This window comes from Meles meles, chromosome 17, assembly GCF_922984935.1.
Source record: "Meles meles chromosome 17, mMelMel3.1 paternal haplotype, whole genome shotgun sequence".
Lineage (NCBI taxonomy): Eukaryota > Metazoa > Chordata > Mammalia > Carnivora > Mustelidae > Meles > Meles meles.
In genome coordinates this window covers 37,136,100-37,153,927 of record NC_060082.1, presented here as the reverse complement: position 1 = coordinate 37,153,927, position 17,828 = coordinate 37,136,100, and the positions used below count along the sequence as shown (strand labels likewise).

The window sequence follows — 17,828 nt, the reverse complement described above, 5'->3', positions numbered from 1 at the left end:
ATCATGTAAAATCATTGCTAAATTTCACTCATTTTGCTTAGGATTTGTCTCCTCCCACGAGATGGCAAGTTACACAAAGGCAAAGGGTTTTGTCTGCGCTGCTCACAGCTACATCTTCAGAGCTGAGAATGATTCCTGGTATATCATAAGGGCTCAATAAATAAATATGAAATGAATGAGTGTCTTTAAAGCACTTAGCAAAGCCTGGCACAGAGAAAGTGCTCACGAAATATTACTTTATCTCTCTTTAAGCCACACACATACTCAGACCATCAGCAGTGTGAGCCCAACCTTCAGAATACGTCCTGAATCTGACCACTCCTCCCTGGCTTCCCTGCCAGCATCCCAGTTTGGGCCCCCTCACTTCTCACAGGGCGTCCTGCAGGAGTGACCTAACTCAAATCCTTGCCTCCATCCTTGCCACCCCAAGGTCTGGGCCCCCGAACTCCACTCTCTAGCTATGGTGATCCTCTTAAAATACAGCCTGGTCTTGTCACTCCCTCCTCACACTCCTCCAGTGTCCCCATCACACTCAGAATAAAGTCAGAGGCTTTTCATAACGTCAGGTCTTTAGGTACGTGCATACTGGGCATTCTCCCGAAGCTTCATCCTGAAGCCCTCCCCTGAGCCCCTTTTTCACGCTGGCTGTTGCTCAGGTCCCCTTACCATCTTGACCTTGCTGCTGGGATGTCTTCTGACACATTTTGCAGGTATCTGCTTACATGTCACCTCCCCAGACAAGGCTTCACCAGCTATTAATCTAAAGAGCTCCCCGTACTCCCAGCCCCGACTCTCTGATCCTTCTTCTGAGCATTTAGCGTGGATTTCTATGCTTGCTGCTTTTCTTTCTCGTGAGAGTGTAAGCTCCATGGGGATAGGTCCTGTGGCTGTGCTGTCTACCCGTGCCTTGAGGAGTGCAGTCTCCTGGGGTCCTGGGGTCATGAGGGACCACAGGCTGGAGAGCGCAGTGAGGACCCTGACACTTTTTCTCCCTGTGCCCGCCCAGGTTCTGCAGATCTGCCCCAAGGACATGAGAGCTGACATCTGTGTGCACCTGAACCGCAAGGTGTTCAAGGAACACCCAGCTTTCCGGCTGGCCAGCGACGGCTGCCTGCGGGCACTGGCCATGGAGTTCCAGACAGTGCACTGCGCCCCGGGGGACCTCATCTACCACGCAGGAGAGAGTGTTGACAGCCTCTGCTTTGTGGTCTCTGGTTCCCTGGAGGTGATCCAGGACGACGAGGTGGTGGCTATCCTAGGTAGGTGGGTTAACTTTGCTGGACATACACCTCTGGGGACCAGGGTTGGCCGAGCTACTGGGCAGCTCAGTGCCACTGCGGCTTCAGCCAGGGAGAGTAGGCTCCTCGGGGCAAGGCCAACTGCTCGCCTCTATCCGACACACAGATATTTGAGTGCCTGCATTGTGCCAGGCGCCGTCTTAGGCACTTGGGGTATTTCAGTGACAAAAATGGTTTTTTTGTTTTTTGTTTTTTGTTTTTTGTTTTTTTAACAAGCATTAGAAAAATGGGTTTTGTCCTCTAGGGGCTCCCGGGCTACTAGGGGAGAGGAGCAAATAAGCAGACACTTGTACACTGCGGAAGAAGGATCTAACTCAGTATTCAAGTGTCTGGAAGGCTTCCTGGAAGAAACAATATGTACGCTGAAACCTACAGACTGGAGAAGTGAAGGGCAAGGGGGTGTCCTCAGCAGGGGGAAAGCACGTGCGAAATCCCTCAGAGAGAGCAGGATGTATTTGTAGAATTGCGGTGTGTCCCTTTGGCACGGCTGGAGCAACAAAGCAAGAAGGGCCGTGGATGGAAGCTACGTCCTAGGCAGATCATGGCAGGCTGGGAGCCACGCTGAGGGACTTGGACTTTACTATGGTGCGCGTGGGAGGTTTAAAGCAGGAGAGAGGGTAAGTCAGATTTGAAGATTAGAAAGAGAACTATAGTTGCTGCTTCCGGAGTGACTGCAAGGGGCGTGGCTGGGGCAGGGAGAGGAGGTTGGAGACATGCTATCCAGGGGCAGGTGGATGGTACCCTGGACTGACACTGTGGTGGGCAGAGGGAGAGAACCAAATGGAGTTGACTCATTTAAGAAGTTGAGTCAACAGAGGATTTGCTGGGGCTGGGGTGGGGGATAGGGGAGTGGTTGAGGACTGCAGGATTTCCTACTTGGATAACAAGGAAGCCGGTGTGCCACACACTGGACTGAGGGATGTGGGGGATGGAGTGGGGTTGTGGGGGGATATGTTGGTGCTTTGGCCTTTTAAGCATCTGCAGCCTTTGAGAGATTCATCTGATCGTCTGAGGAAGCTACAGAACAGCTCTTCACTGGGGCCATTTCTAGCTCTCTGAAGGGATCAGCCATCAAGTAATAGCCACCATTTATGCTCATCTAGTTGGTGCCAGGCATTTTACGTACATATGCTCATTTAATCCTTGCAGTAACCCTATGAAGTGATTTTATTATCCCCATTTTGCAGATGAGACGTGAAAGCTTTGAGAGGTTAGGATGAGATCCATGGAGCCAGCATCCTGGAAAACCTCTGAGTCCAAAATCTCTACTCTGATCCATTTTGCAATACCACAGTCCTAAGGATACATTACGTAGTTTGCTGGCCCATTAAATTTCCAGATACTGCTAGACATTGTGGACATATTTTACCCTGTATATATGATTTCTTAAGAAACTGAGGGAGGGAGAGGTTACATTTTGTGAAAGTCAGAAAGGAGATTCAAATTAAGTAGCTAAGCATACATTGTGTGTGTGTATATATATATGTGTGTGTGTGTGTGTGTGTGTATACATATGTATACATATATATACTTTCCAAACTTTGTTCCTGCTTGACTTTTGAATGCACGATATGCAGCCTTCCTGTTGCTCCCCTGGCCCCAAGCCATCTTTCCCTCTTGATTACATTCTGCTCAGGTTAACCCAAGGATGATTTATATTCCTTCAGCATGAGCTGGCAGATGGTCAGAGGGAGGCTGGGATAGAGACTGGGTGCGGGGTGGAGGGTGAAACTATTCTTTGCTAAAATAAGGATGTGGATTCCTGCTCTCCACTAAAATCTGTAGACAGGGTTATTCTGCTCCTTGCTGTCCTCATCCACAGAGAACTGAGATTTGACTGTGTGTAGGACTAGCGCACATGAAGGGGACAGCTACTGCTTTAGTGGCTGAGAGGCGGAGAGGCCCTTCATCCCTTCCTTTAATCCTCATCGGTGTCCTTGATAAAGAGGACTTTCCATTGGTAACACCATTGAGATATTCACCTGGCTAAGAAAGTAACTAGTGATTAGTGAGCTCTTCTTTGAGTTGGAATTGGAATTGAATTTGAATTGATCCTTTGGTTAAGGGCATCCTTCACTCATCTCTGCCCTTTTTTTTTTTTTAAGATTTTATTTATTTGCTCATCAGAGAGAGAACACACAAGCAGGGGAAACAGCAGGCAGAGGGAGAAGCAGGCTCCCTGACGTGCAAGGAGCCTGATGCGGCACTCCATCCCAGGACCCTGGGATCATGACCTGAGCTAAAAGCCAGCTCAGGACTGAGCCATGGACATCCTGGCCCATCCCCCTTATTGGTAACTCACCAAACGGCTTTCCAAGGCATCTACATCCGTGACCAGCACCATCCCCCTCCCATATGCATCCGCGGGGCATCCTTAGTGACCCATCTCACACAGTTGTGTGTTAGGAGTTAGGATTGGGCAATGAAGCCCAGAGAGAGGTCATAGGTGTAAAGGGCTTGACAAAGGCGAGTGACTGCTTCCCAGTGGGGTCTCCTATCTCTTTTCTCTTCTCGTGGGGAAGCCCACCAGGGCTTGATCCACTGTTGATTTACTTGGCCACTTGACTGCTTCTCCAAATCCAGCCCTCTGTCTCTGGCCCCCTGCGCATCCAGCCTGCTCCGGTTAGCAATGCGGACGGGACTTCTGGAATCACTCAGCAGCTTCACATTCGGGGCAGTTGTTGCCCTCAAGCTGTCCCGACTACAAAAAGCATCTTCGTTGTGTCCCCAGGAGCCAGATTAGGTCCAAAAAGTAGGTCCAAACTTGAGATCCTAAGTAGCCTGTAACATTTCAAGAGGTTCTTATTCTATAAAAAGACATGAGACAAGTCCTTTGACCAAACTTGAAGTCTGGGCCAAATCGCATAAGGTTCCCAGCTATTTGCTCCCTGGAAACTTAAGTTCAGTGTTCTGTTGTTGTTGCTTCTTCCTAAATAGATTTTCTTTTGCTCAATTTACTAAAATCAGTTGTTCATGCAAGGAGGGTTCAGGTGACAAGTGGTTGTTAAAACTAGATCTCTATGGCCTTTTGATGCATTTCAGTTCAATGCAACCAAAATTTATTGAACATCTACTACTTACGAGGTGCTGTCATAGAATTGGGAGTATCAGTGGACCAGAGATTAGCTCCCCTTCCAGGAGCTTCTACAAGCACCGAAGACTGATGTTACAAAAAAGTGTTACCTGTTCTAGAGGGTCATCTGAGAAGTAATTTTTGAGCAGGTACGGTACTGTATCTAGTGCTCCAACAAGGAAAAAATAAATAGCCAAGGAATCCTTAGTTATCACAAAGCCAGAGGCTTTAGAATAAAGCCTAGAGCTTATCTGTCACATTCAGTTGTCTCTACTGTCTTGTTATCAGATCGCTCATTTACATTCTGCTAATTTGTTTCTTCCTCCCGGTTCTAATAGTCTGCTTAATTTTAGCACAAGAATAAGGAAAAGCGTATGTAGTCATAACTGTGTTTAATAAATGTTAAAAATAGAACCCTTTCTAAAAAAGTTTTCTAGAAGAGTGTTTGTCAAACTTTCTCAACTCAACTCATATAGGAGATGGTGTGTTGTCTCATGAATGGATAAACTCATGTGCGCACACAGTCATAGGTCAAGCTCAAGTGCTTATCTTGCCGCAGGCGATGCAACCTGGTGCTTTCTATTAGATTCCATTCTCTTTCATTTAAAAAGAAATTGACGTCATGACTCACTAAATTGCTTTCTTGGCTGACGCAAAGTCTGCCGTTTCAAAACGGGTTCCACCAACGTCAGTACTTCCCTTGGACTGAAAGCCTTGCTGTCCACTGAGGGCAGAGACTACGCCTGCATCATCTCTTCTGATCTCCTTTCCTCTGATGTTCTCTGCCTTACGATTGAGAGGACATTTTCTCAGTCTCCTTCTGGAATTCTCTTAGAAATCACTCATGTCTTCTCAAATTCAGTTTGGTGGTTCTTTGAAGTAAATTCAAGCCTTTAGCGTGTTCATTTTATTCATTATATGTTTAAAGGCATTTTCTCCCACTTTGTCATAGCTGTCAGAATAAAAAGGCATAGCCCCTGCCCAAGTGGTGGAGATGCCCACGCACCTGCAAGTAAGTCATTATCTTGGTTCTGTGACACTTGACCAAAGTAGAGGAGTCATGGAATTTCCTCCGGGCTCTGTCTGCTTGAGTGTGGTCTGTCTTCCTACATTTCCATCTCAGATATGCAGGATTTAGATGATCTTGTTTCCCTGTGATTTAGTGTCCCTATAGTAACTTCTGTGGGTTTTGTATTTTAATACTTAATTTGTATTTTAACCATGGATCATCTTGTGTCCTTTCTTTCTGTTTTGTTTTGTTGTTGTTGTTGTTGTTGTTTCCATTCCCTTGGGCAAGGTAGAGTCTTTTGGGCCAGACTGCACTGAGGAGTGGGAAGAGCCATGGGCCCCGAGCTGGAGACTTGCCCATAGCCCAGGCTGTGCACAAACTTCCTGCAGGAATGCCCCCACTAACCAATGAAATCTCAGGGTCTCCTGCACTTCTCCTGACCCCAACACACTGTGCCAATTGCATGTTTGCTCCTCTGTCCCTGAGCTGTCTGTGAGCTGAGATCCTTTGATTTCCTATCTCTAGCTTGGCCCAACGTATGGAAGGCACCAGGGGCTCTTTGCAGAGTGGAACTGAATTGAGCTGAAAGGCAGGGAGAGACTGAGCAGTAAAGGGCTGCTGGTTCCAGAATAGTGGGTCTGGACTTCATCTTGTGGAGATGAGGAGCTCAGAGAACATTTCAAACATGAACGACATGAAGATGTGGGTCCCACAAATGCACAGGCATGGAGGCTAGCTAGAAGATTCAGATGAGAAATGATGAGAGCCTATGTATGGTGGTGGAAGGGAGATGTGGGGACGAGCTGGAGCCCAGAGATATTAGGGGAGGGAGAAGCTTCTGGCTGGGAGAGGTGAGGGGAGGGACTATTTTCTGGCAGCTCATGGACAAGCAGGAGGGCCAGAGGAATGATGAAGGGTTTATTCTACTGAATTTGCTTTGTCTTTTTGGAACAGATCTAAGTGTGGCTCTCAGCTAGTGGAAACTCTTCTCAACTTATGGATGAGCCAGAGTCTGCCCAATGAAAGGAATCAGTCTTGGGGAAGATTGACAGGCAGGCTGTGGCTCATCACACACTCTGAATTAACTTATGATCTGTGGTCCTGTCACTATTGAACTAGGACTTATGTGTAGATTCTCCTTACATGTACATGTAAAGTTGTAAATGCTTATTTACAGGTGAAATCTTTTTTTTTTTTTAATGAACACCCCCTTCTCATGGTTTCTAATTTGGAAGAACCTCTCATCTTTGCTTAGTTAGATTTGTATTCCAGAGGAGGAGGACCTAGCCTAGGATGGTGGCTCTGTGAAGGTGGAGTTAGGATTTGGACATCTGAGGTAGGGCGTTCTAGATGGAAAGAATAGTGTGAGCTGAGGCCTGGCGAGGCAGAGTGTGTTGTGTAAGCCCAGGACCAGTAATTGAGTTAGAGCTGAGAGCCCCAAGGGGCAACAGTGGGGCCTGAGGCCAGAGAGGCAGCTCAGAGCTCATCTGTGGACATTTCTAAATGTCAGCATGAGGAACTAGGCAGTGGGTAGTCACTGAAGGTGATGGGTAAAGTGACACCATTAGAGCTGCGTTTTGTAAAAATTAATGAACTAGACACAGAGCGGGGAGGGAGGACAGTTGGTGACTCTGGCATGTAGTAGAGATGAGAGGTGGTAAGGTATGGGTAGTAGAAATGGAGATAGAGATGAGGTTGCCAGGTCAGATACAGCACAGCCAGTTAAACTTGGATCTCCTATTAATAGGTAATTTTTGACTGAAGTATTTCCCAAAGATGGAATGGGATATACTTATGCTAAAAATTAAAAAAAAAAGTATCCATTTATCTAAACAGGGTGTCTTTTTTTTTTTTTTTTGCTAAATTTGGCCACGTTTGATGGGAGGGACATGTTGATGAGACATTCTGGAAGGAGAGTCTGAACGGCTGTGCAGAGTGGGATGTGGGGAGGAGCCAGAGTGAGTTAAGGGAGGTGATTCTGACGTCCCCGTGAGTGGGAGACGGAAGCACCTGGACAGACAACGCCGAGTCAGGAGCAAGACACAGTGAGAAAGAAAGGTGATGAGCTTGGCTTTGACTTGTTGCATTTAAAGACCAGTGGGGTATCCAAGTGGATAGCTCAGAAAAGTGGGTCTGGAACCGGGGAAAGAAGCCAGGGCTCAAGACAGGGATTTAGGATTCAGAGGAAGGACTAGGATATAGGAAAAACAAACCAACAAACAAGACGGGTGCAGAGAGAATACAGATATCACATTCATTTTACGAAATGACCAAGTTATTTCAGAGCATTTTTTTTAAAAAGGGAGTCTCGGGTGTCTGAAGATACTAGTTAAGCATCAGCCTATGGCTCAGGTCATGATCCCAGAGTCCTGGAATTGAGCTCTGCATTGGGCTCCCAGCTCAGCGGGAAGCCTGCTTCTTCCTCTCCCACTCCCCCTGTTTGTGTTCCCTCTCTCGCTGTGTCTCTCTCTGTCAAATAAATAAATAAAATCTTTAAAAAGAAAAGAAAAGAAAAGAAATGGGAGTCTACCTGTTTAAAATGCTCAAGAGGAATTTTAAATGGGATTAGAAACTCTTATGATAAGTAAAGTAAGAAAATATAATTTTTAAATACAGTATTATCTCAGTTATGGGGAGGAACACATTTGTAGATAAAAACCCAAAATCATCTCTACCCACATGTCATGGTTGATTTTTTTTTTTTTTAAAGATTTTATTTTATTTATTTGACAGAGAGAGAGATCACAAGTAGGCAGAGAGGTAGGAGGAAGCAGGCTTCCTGCGGAGCAGAGAGCCCGATGCGGGGGGGGGGGGGGGGGGGGGGGGGGGGGGGGGGGATCCCAGGACTCTGAGATCATGACCTGAGCCAAAGGCAGTGGCTTAATCCACTGAGCCACCCAGGCGCCCCAATGGTTGATGTTTTTAGTCTGTGAGGCTATAGGTGATTTTTGTTTCCCTTTGTCATGTATATATTTATCTTTCAAGTCTTCTTTAAAAGAGCATATGCTCTTTTCAAAATGAGGGTTTTTGGGTTTTTTTTAATTTAAAATGGAACTTGAGAAAGTCAGCATTGTTTCATATATTCTTTTGGTTCTTAGGATATCATTTGAAAGAATAACTTTTTTTTTCAGAAAGCAGTCTCAGCCAGATTTCTTTTGTTATTTACTGACCCAGTCAGAAAAAAAAAAAAAGACACTACTTAGTGGGTACTATCCAACCCCTCCCTGAAACTCTTCTAGAAAAGGAAGATGGCTAGGTGGTGAGGACAGAGTGGCCATCTACCCAGGATTTTGAAAAGATCAACAACTTTATGTAAAACCCTCATTATTTTGGAGATGGAGGAGCTAAATCCTTCACGGAGCTGCTTCCCAAGATGCCTATGAGCTGAGGGCCTGAGGGAGAGGTCCCCCACTTCCTGTGCTACCATCTTCTGGAGTGCCCCTGCCCCCCACTGCCCTGGGGACCTGGCCTGGCTGCTGGAAGAATATGGCCGCAGGGCACCATATAACAACTTCACTTGCTCAAGCTCAACCCAAGGGGAGGGGGCTGTGTTTAAGCATCTCAATGCTCCAACCAAGCATTAATATTCATGTTCCATCAACCGAAGCAATTACTTTAAATCCACACTCCCAGGGAGAAGCTAGCCTAGGAATAATCTAGAATTTCCAAAATGCCTAACGTTTGTGTCGGGTAATGCACACCGGTACTTCATTGAGGTGGGGTGGAGGTGGGGACCAGGTTCTGCTTCTTTAATTCTGTTTTTGTTTAAGCAATTAAAAAAAAAATTGGTTTGTAGTCTCTGAAGACACCGGTAATTAGCAAAGTCAATAGATCTTTCTAAAGGAAATTCTTACAACTTCAGTGCCCAGACAGAGGGGAATGGTTAAAAAACTATGGTAAATTGAGGCAGCTGTTACGATGATGATATAAAAAGTGTTATCGGCATGTGAAATGTTTTAAATATAATGTTAAGTTGGGGGCGGGAAGCAGAGTCTGTAGCTCTATGAGCTGTAACCCCAACTGCATAAAAGTGGACTTGCAAGAAGCAAGGTGGGAAGTGTACCAAAATGTTCAGAGTTTTCTAGGTGGCGGCCTGCAGAGCCAATATTTTTTCCATTTCTCAGTATATTTCAGTCATTTTCTGCAGCGCACATGGATTCTTTTATAAACAGGAAGGGGAAAAAATCAACTCAATTTGCAATTCTTATCTGCAGTGATCTTGGAAATTATCACCTGCCTTCAGTGAGAGATTTGTGATCTGTTTACTTAGCAGAGACACATTGGGCTAATTTAATTTTACATAATTGCAGTGGCAAAGAATAGGAGAGCATCATGATGTTTCCAAGCCATTGCATTAACGTAACCATTGCCGAGTGAGTCCGCGTTCATCTGTGTTCACACAGAGAGGCCAGTGTTGTTTGCTCCTGCTCAGTGTAGTCTCCACAAGGAAGGCTGGTGACCCACATTTGGGTGAAATTTTTATTCCTTAAAGGAGAGCACTTGTACGATAGGGTGATTTCTAACATTCATTATCTTTACATCTTATTTTTAAATTCATCTGTAAATTTTCAGCTTACCATTGGCTAGATAGGAGTGAATTATGGGACTGTTTCTGAACAGGTCAGCAAATTCCTTCTTGGGCCAAGCTGACAAGGTAGCTACCTGAGGACACCCGGGTTCTTTGCACTGGGGCTGGGGACCAATCCTCTCCTCAAAGCTGCCATCCTGAGATATTCTAAGTCTTTCATATCCTGGCTCACCTCAGACCCATCTTTTTCTTGATGTATTGATTTATTCACTCCATAAACATGCCAGGTATAGTCTGGGGATTGAAGATACATTAGCAAATCAGGCAGACACACCTGGGATAGAGTTAATAGCCTCATCTGGGAGATAGATAAACACACAGTTTTATAACATAGTATGCCAAGGGCAATAGGAGTAAGAACAAGATGCTAAAGAAGCTTCTAAGACAGACATCTAATCCATCCTGGCCAAGAGAAATCAAGGAAGGCTTCCTGCCAGAGATGGTACCTGAGCTGGGAATTGCATGATGAACTGAACTCCATTGGAAGCAGCAGTGGTAGTGGGGTTTGGAATAGGGGATTAAAGAGAAAGTGTTCTAAGCACAGGGGACAGCATTTTCAAAGCCTTTTTTTTTTTTTTTTTAAAGATTTATATATTTACTTGAGGGAGAGATAGAGCATGGCTAGGCATGGGGGGAGAGAGACTGAGGGAGAAGGAGAGAGAGAGAAAGAAAATCTCAAGCAGATTCCCCACTGAGTGCAGAGCCTGACTCAGAGCTTGATCTCACGACCCTGAGATTATGACCTGAACATAAATCAAGAGTCACTTAACCAACTGCCACTCAGGTGCCCCGAGTATTTTAAAAGACTTTAAAGCAGAAGAGTGATATTTGTGTTTAGAGAGGTCATCTTGGATGCTGTAAAGAGAATGGATAGCAGGCAAGAAGACCGGAAAGGATGATGTTGAGAGATGAGTGTGGCTTGAATTGATTTGATGTCAGTGGAAATGGAGAAGAGTAGACAAATTTATGAGATCCTTGAAGGATAAAATGATCAGAGCTTGGTCTTTTGTTGGATATGGAGATGAGCAAAAGAGAGGAGTCAGGAATGACTTGGACAACTTTCACCAGGACAGGGAACTCTGGAGGGTGGGCAGGCTGACCTGGGGGTGGGACCAGTTCCATTCTGGGATTTGTGGTGTTGAACAAAGTGAAAGTGTCCAGTGTGAGGTTCTAGACTCAGAAGAGAGACCTAGGCTGGGGGCATAAACATGGGGACCATCAGGAACCAGGTGGCAGCTGAAGCCAGGCGAGAGGCTGAGAAAAACCCAGAGAGAAGGAAGGGCAAGAAGCAGTAAGGTCTAGAGCAGAGCCCTGAGGAATGCCTTTATAGGGGACAGGTGGAGAGGCCAGTGTGGGACTGCCAGCAGAGGGGAGGGGCTATCACAGAAGACAGGGAATGAGGGAGGGAACACGCCAGTATTTTATGGCCCACTGAGACATGATGCTGCCAGTTAAATGGTGATAGATGGTTGACTGTAAGACATGTTCTGATTTCAGAGATTAAAAAATGCTCGACAACTTAAGTGTATATTAGAATCAAAGAGCTAGAATAAGTTGAGGACTAAAATATACCTTTTAGATTGATTAGGAACAGAGCTATGATTGACTGTGGTGAGAGTAGTGTTAGCAGGGGCTGGGGGATAGAAGCAAGATTAGAGTAACTTGAGAAATGGGGGAAGGTGGCCATTAGTTCCAGGGTGCTTGATAAATTGTAAAGATCTTTCAGAGTTCTGAACCAAGAGAGAAATAAGTAAGAGAGATACCTGTCAAAATATCACCTCTTTTTTGTGATTAAGCTAATATCGAAGAATATGCTTTGTATCTGCATCCAAGAGGCCTTCCCCATATGGAACCCAAGAATTAGCCTACCCTGGTGAGGGTCTGCCTCACAGATCGTACGACTTGGAGGCATGGAGAGAACATGCTTCCTGCAGGCAGGCAGATTCTGAAGAGAGCAAGGGGCTGGCCTACTATGCATGTTCAGTTCTTCCAAACTCCTCACACAGACGAGGGCCACTGAGAGCCCAAGAGTGTGGTACAACTAGGGTTGCCTTTACAGAAGAGGAACATTGGGAAATGGGGGTAAATCACCCCTTAACCCTAAGAGTGTAGAGATGTTGTAAATACTATTATCCTGACATTGAGTCATAAAAGAAAGGAGAATAGCCTAGACCAGCTAACCTCATTTCCAACCATCCAGCTTTTCCCCTCTCACTGTTCGGAAAAATTACCCATCTCTTCCATGTGTCTCAGGCCTCTTGCCTAGCCGTTCTATACTTTGCTGTTACACACCTTTGGTTTGTCTTTCACCATGGAGGCCCCTTGAATGTAGAGACAACTTTCCCGTATTCTGTGCCCCTTTACCTCTGGAACGCTGCCTGGTCCGTGGTAGGTGGGGCCAAATTGTTGAACTGGAATGAACTGGGTGCCAAGAGATGGTGAGATGTAACCCCACCTTTGGGAACCCCCAGTCTTATAGCTGTCCAGGAGAAAGAGGCAGGGGAAGTTCCCATCAGAGCCAGTGTGTGACATGACAGTTCCTGGGTTTCATTGACCAGGGATGTGGCGGACCCTCGCCAGTGTCCCATGTCTAGAGGTAGTTTGCTGAAGACCCTAACAATTGTTCTCCTTTGTACTAACTTCGAAAGAAGACAGATGTTTCTTGAACATCTCTGAGCTCTCCTACAAAAGCTAAATTAAAGACCAAGCCTCTCTAGAAGGAGATGCCCGTCAGAGAAGTGGGGTGACCTGCGTGCCTCTGCCTGGAGCCCAGGCCTCCTGAACATCTCCAGGCCCCACTTTCTTTGTTGGCAAAAGAAATCCAATAAAATGTGTTGGCTCAGTACCTAACACCACAGCACACTCAGATAAGACCTGGCACTTAAAGCCGAGGCTTTGTTCTGAGTGGTATATTTTCACAACTTGGACAGGAAAGCGCATCAATGAGGTCTCCACTCTGTCCGTATTGGATGGACCTTCTCACTTCTCTGAGCTGTAGCAAGTGAAGCAGAGGTCACAGACTTCCAGCAGCATTTATTTTCTCAGTAAGAGCAAAAAAGGGGGGGGGGGGGACTTTGTAGCTTCATTACAAATAAAAGAAGGCAAAATTTACCAGGTGTCAAAATTTCCTTATCTACTCTTCCCTGTGGTCTCAGGTGACCTGAGGGAAGCAGCCATAGATGCATGTGGGAGGGTTAAGGATTCCAAATTAAGCTGGAAAGCCTGGACTTCATCATCTTTGGGGTAAGGGACATGGTGGGTGTCAGTGGCAGCGTCCCTGGCTGGAGTCTGGCCTGGTACACAGTGTATCCTTGGCAGATCCTGCCCACCCTACCCCTGCTCTGGCCTCCAGTCTCTGGTCTGAGAAGTGGGTGGGTATCACCAAGGGATTTCACTGAATTCCTTGGAGCTTTGCTTTCAGAGCCCCATCATCATGTGAGTGTCTGGCCCTTCTGGTGCATGGAAGCCCATGCCTTTCCCTGTAGCAGGGGGAGAAAGGCGTGGATGGACCTTGCCCACAGCAGAACCCACTGGACTGCCCCACCAGACTATGGACTCCGGAATTGGCTAGGATGCGGGTTTAGCTGCTCCACCAGAAATCCAAAGTAATAGAAGCTTAGACAAGACAGAAACATGTTTTTCTCTCATGCCGCAGCCCAGGAATTAGAGCTGGTATGTCCATTTCATGGTGTTGGGCGCCCTGCTTGCTTCTTGCCTCTGGCTTCATCCTAACTAGGTTGTTACCCTGGCCTCCTGGTCTAAGAGCACTCACATCCTTGTTCCAGCCAGGAGGAAGGGAGGAGAGGAGAAGGGCAGAGCAGGACCCTGAAGTTGCACACATTCCTTCTGCAACCCTCGCCTTAACCAGAACTTGGACGAAGGGCCACAGCTAGGCACAACACGGTCTTTATTCCGGTCATCTTTGTGCCCAGCTACAAGTCATCGGCTCCTTTACTAGAAGAGGAGAGAACCAGTTTTGGAGAACATGGGGATTCCTGGGCCGTAGCTCCTTAAGGTCAACCCTGACTCTGATTTATCCTTTTTCCCATCACCTAGCATGGTGCCTGACCAAGGTGAATTGGACAATCATTTAAACTCTCCGGAGCTCACTTTCCTCTCTTTAAAATGGGCCTGATGATCTCTGTGGAATTTGCTTCACAGGGCGTTAGGAGAATTCTTCTTTTACTGTGTCTCTGGTTTACTGAGCACCTACTGTGTTCCTAGCCTAGCGCTCAGTGCTTTGTTCACATTAATTTCATGTAAGCCGTACCACGGCTCTGTGAGGTGGGTCTTAGCATCCACATTTCTTAGCTGGGTCAGTTGAGACTAGGAGGGGTTTAGGAAGAGGCCCAGTGCATTGTTTTATCTCCATACCTAGTATCTCCTGAGTGTCCACCATGCACCCGAGCCACTGCTGGGATCTAGGGCTTCTGGGGACGGGGTGTGTTTCCAGAGGACCACGGACACACGTAATGGGAAGATGCTCTGGCCAAGGGCTCAGGGAGGAGGTTGGAGCATGTTTGGAAGCCAGAGCAGAAGTTATCTAGACCAAGGAGCAGGGTGGAGGTCCGGGATGGTGCTGGCAAGGCCCTGAGGGGAGTAGGGAGCCAGACTTGAAGGGACTGTAGGAGTCGCAGTGTGGCTAGAGGGCAGAGAGTGAAGAAAAGAGGGGGCAGGGGCCCCCTCAGGCTCCCAGCAGGGGAGTTCAACCTGTCTGGCCCTGAGGCTTGAGTTGCGGGAATTCGATAAAGTGCCTGGAAAACATGCCGTGCCCGGGGCGGCACCAGGGAGGGAGGGCAAGACTTGGCAAATTCTCTTAGTATCTTTGCCACATCTCTGAGGACCAAGGAGGGGACCTAGATGTCACAACCCTGGCTTATGTGATGAATCCAGGAGGTCTGAACTTCCCTTGTGCTCATCCTCATCCTCCCAAACTATACTCGGTCTACTCAGAACTTACCTGGAAATATTTGTCCAGCCCCTATTCTCTGTCGCATAAGCAGAATTATTCCCAGGGCCAGAAGACAGAATGGCCGAGCCTCTCTCAATGGTCCCATTTCACCACCCTGATGAAGTGAGTGACGAGGCCCCTCTGGTCTTAAAATGGCTTGAGGGCAGAGGACCTCCTGATGCCCCAGAGAGGAGGGATCTAGATGGTAGGGTAGGGTGAGGGAACTGGCCCCCCTGCACCCTGTGTCCTGGCACCACTCTCAGCAGCCCCAGTGTGGCCCTAACAGCATCATGAATCCAGATCTTTAAGCAGTGACTCAACAAGTTGGCATCACTGGCTCACTGTGTAGTGTATGGAAGGCACTTAGGTGAGTTTGCAGCTTAGTGAGGAGACTGCATACTTTCCTCAAAGGATTACAAAATATACTGGCAACACTCATCTCTACATTGAGTGAAGGAACGATAATCCAAAACATGGGATAATTCAGGCGCTCCCTTTCCTCCTGCTGTAGAGCCCTATGCCGTGCCTCAGGGCCTTTGCATCTGTTGTTTCCTCTCCCTGGACTCATCTCTGTGCTGTATATTTTTTTGCTGGTTAATTGGAACTCGTCCCTCAGGTCTTGGCTCAGACATCCTATCTCCCTGAAAGCCTTCCTTCACCCCTTGACGTGAGCCAGACACTCCTTCTGCCTGGTGCCCTATCATGTTAGAATTAGGCATTCACTCCTGAAATGTTACAGTTTGCTGGGTCTCTGTCTCACTATATCATGTCTGTCCTTCCCCTGCTCTACCTCATGCCTAGGACAGTGCCTGCTAAAAGTTGCACGACTGACTGAATGAGTTGTTTCTCTTTGGTTCTAGAAATGGTTGGTGACTTTAGAAGCAGATAGTAACTTATACTGCAGAATTAGGTTTTGGCAATATAGGTTACCACTGTGAGGGCTCCTTGTACCAGCACACAATAGGGAATAGTGAAGAGAAGCAGCTGGAGATTGCAGTTTTGTTCTTACCCCTCTGGCCTGCCAAACTCACTTAGAGCCCGTCTTTGAATAAACAGGGCCTTTTCTGAAGGGTTCCAATTGTCAGTTTCAGAGCAGAATTGCTTCCCTGTGACTTTTTAGCATTGGGGTAGGTTGTCTGATCCTCCTGGGGTCCCAGTTCCAGCACCTCTAGACTTTACCCTGATCACCCCTCCAATCCCCCCACTCCCACCTTCCTTGACCCATCAAGCCCCCACATGTGGGCATTCCTGCCTCTGCCCATCCTTAAATTGAATTGTCTACAAGGTCTTTTTCTCCTGTGCTCCTTGCAGAGATCCCCCTCCCTCTCCCTGCACCACCTCAGCTCTGTGTCGACCTCCCACCTATGTCTTATGAAGGTTCTTCAGTCCCACAGCTGTACCCCATGGGGTTATGTCCACTGCAACGGTGGAGGTGTGGGAAAGACAGCTGCATTGATGTGGGGGTGGAAGGGGGAGGAGGATTAATTATCACAGGGATGTTTGCTTGAAGTTTTAATTAGACTGCCTTTCCTTACTTCCCTGTTTCATTCTTTTTTCTTTTCCCCAGCTCAGAACATCCACTTAGAATGTATTTTAGAAACTTGGAACGTTAGGTTTTAACATTCTGCACCCAGCGCCTCAGTGTAATAAATAAATCAATAAGCTGATTGCCTCAGTAGTTTGATTGCCAAGTGCATTGGGGTAACTTTTGTTCTTCAGTGAGTGATCATTTCATGCTAGGAACACAGGATGAATGTGGGTGTAGGGCTTGTCCTGGCCTCTGATTCATAACCCTGACCTGGGAAGTCATTATTCCCAGAGCTGTGCATAACTTACAAGCAGCGCCCAAAGCTCTGTATCCTCCCCTTTGACAGTTTTCCCAAGTTCCATGTCATAAATATATTTCTCATTTGCCAGAAGAGGCTTAGGTTTGTTTTGAATCTAACAGGCCCCCTGACACCACACTCTTAAATCTCACTAACAGATCATGTATACCAAAATTGCTGCCTTGAAAGGAAGAAAGATCGTATGGTATTCCATTTGGGTTGAAAATCAAATCCAAGTTATAACAACACTTTGATTTCCTGGACCCTATAGATTAATCATGATTATCTTACCATGAAATACTTCATATAGTAGTAACTAATCTCTACTTATTGTTTCTGTTAAAACCTTAGATTGGAAAACTTTCTCCAGTGGGCTTGTTGTCATTTCTAAAGATGCTTTTATTAATTTCATGATGTGTTTCAAACATAATATGGTTGTCCTTTATTTTATGCAATAGTTTGAATTTCTACAGGTAAATCATATGTTAAACATACATGAGGAATTATTATTTTACTTTCTGGGTTCTTTTCTAATTGGAAAAACTACTCCAAGTTTGTTTGAGAAGTGTAATGCTCATTCATTAGGTTTTGTTTAAATGCAGGACAATTGACCTTTGAAGAATGTGGGGTTAAGGACGCTGACCCTGTGCATATCTACATATAACTTTTGAACCCCAAAAACTTAACTACTAATAGCCTAATGTTTATGAGAAGCCTTACTGATAACATCAACAGTAAATTAACATGTGTTTTGTATGTTATATGTATTATAGGCTATATTCTTACAACAAAGTTAGCTAGAGAAAAGAAGATGTTATTAAAAAAATCGTAAGAGGGGCATCTGGGTGGCTCAGTCAGTTAAGCATCTGCTTTCAGCTCAGGTCACGATCCCAGAGTCCTGGGTTTGAGCCTGGGCTTGGGCTGCCTGCTTAGTGGGGAGTCTGCTTCTCCCTCTGCCCCTCACCCCACTTGTGCTCGCTCTCTCTCACTCTGTCTCTCTCAAATAAAAATAATAATAATAAAGTAATTTTAAAAATCATAAGGAAGAGAAAACTCATTTACAGTGGTTTACTGTATTTATCC

The 17,828-nt window shown here is 46.2% G+C and overlaps 1 protein-coding gene across 2 annotated transcripts in view; it reads left to right on the top strand.

Moving 5' to 3' along the window:
* The window catches only part of KCNH1 (potassium voltage-gated channel subfamily H member 1), a 388,389-nt gene that overhangs the window by 276,856 nt on the left and 93,705 nt on the right, over positions 1 to 17,828 (top strand). For both annotated transcript variants that reach the window (XM_045983592.1, XM_045983593.1), the window contains exon 9: positions 1,007 to 1,259. In XM_045983592.1, the coding sequence (XP_045839548.1) occupies positions 1,007 to 1,259 (253 nt within the window). The remainder of the gene's footprint in view (positions 1 to 1,006; positions 1,260 to 17,828) is intronic.